We start from the raw sequence: 1,101 nt of genomic DNA on the forward strand, positions 1-1,101 counted from the left end.
GGCTAGTTTCATTCATAATAAAACATCACATTTTAACCACAGGAACCACATTTATTTATATATCTATATTTGTATGCACAAAGCTTAATTTTTTTTAAGTAACTTGTGTTTTTTATTTCTCTGCAGCTGTTTTTCCATTTGTCAAGAGAAAGAGTATTTTCGGAGGACCGCACCCGTTTCTACGGCGCTGAGATCGTCTCGGCTCTAGACTACCTGCATTCTGCCAAGATCGTCTATCGAGATCTGAAGGTGAGCGTCCCCTGCTCTGTGGGACTGTGTCCCTTAGAGCAGGGGTCTTCAACGTTTTCCAGGCCAAGGACCCCCAAACTGATGGCGAGATGGAGCGGGGACCCCCTAATTATATATATTGTATAACATTGTGTTATATCAAACTGGTCCTATAGCGCCATGTGTGCACTGATGACAGAAAGACATCTTCTGCCTCCATTTATCTGTTCACTACAGTGTGTTGAATTCATGTTATGTGGATTAAAGACATTTCAATTAGTGGGAAAAATTGCGGGGGGGGGGGGGGGGAATATTAAAAAAAAGTCTAATCAACCAAAACTTTCGCGACCCCCATGCAGTACCTCCGCGGACCCCCTAGCGGTCGCGGACCCCTGTTGAAGACCCTGCCTTAGAGAAATGTCATATTTGACCCTGCCCTGGTTTGGCAGTTAATAGTTTGATCAGTAGGAAATATACAGAAACACGGCTAGATTTTGTAGATTGGAAGACGGGGATAGAAAACAAAGCGTCACAGGATTTTTTCTCCATTTTTTCTCTCGTCCTCCTATCAGCTGGAGAACCTCATGTGGACAAAGACGGACACATCAAGATCAAGACTTCGCCTCTGCAAAGAGGGCAACCGACACTGCCACCATGGAAGACCTTGTGGAACCCCGGAGTACCTCGCTCCTGAGGGCAGGACACACACACACACACGCACACACCACACACACACACCAAACCGTTCCCTATCACGGACATAGTGCATTATACAGTGCAGATCCTGAGAGCTACTGAAGGGGGGGGCGCCAAAATTGTTATTTTGAAAGTTTCCAATCAAATTAAAATATGTTAATATCAAGCCAACCGTTA

At 45.0% G+C, this 1,101-nt stretch overlaps 1 protein-coding gene across 1 annotated transcript in view; it reads left to right on the forward strand.

The window, feature by feature from the left end:
* Positions 1–1,101, forward strand: part of LOC116689726 (RAC-gamma serine/threonine-protein kinase) — a gene marked incomplete at its 5' end in the record, with an annotated part of 81,844 nt that overhangs the window by 48,181 nt on the left and 32,562 nt on the right. The window contains 1 exon segment of the mRNA XM_074783855.1: positions 127–249. Coding sequence (XP_074639956.1) covers positions 127–249 — 123 coding nt within the window.

This window comes from Etheostoma spectabile, chromosome 5, assembly GCF_008692095.1.
Source record: "Etheostoma spectabile isolate EspeVRDwgs_2016 chromosome 5, UIUC_Espe_1.0, whole genome shotgun sequence".
NCBI lineage: Eukaryota > Metazoa > Chordata > Actinopteri > Perciformes > Percidae > Etheostoma > Etheostoma spectabile.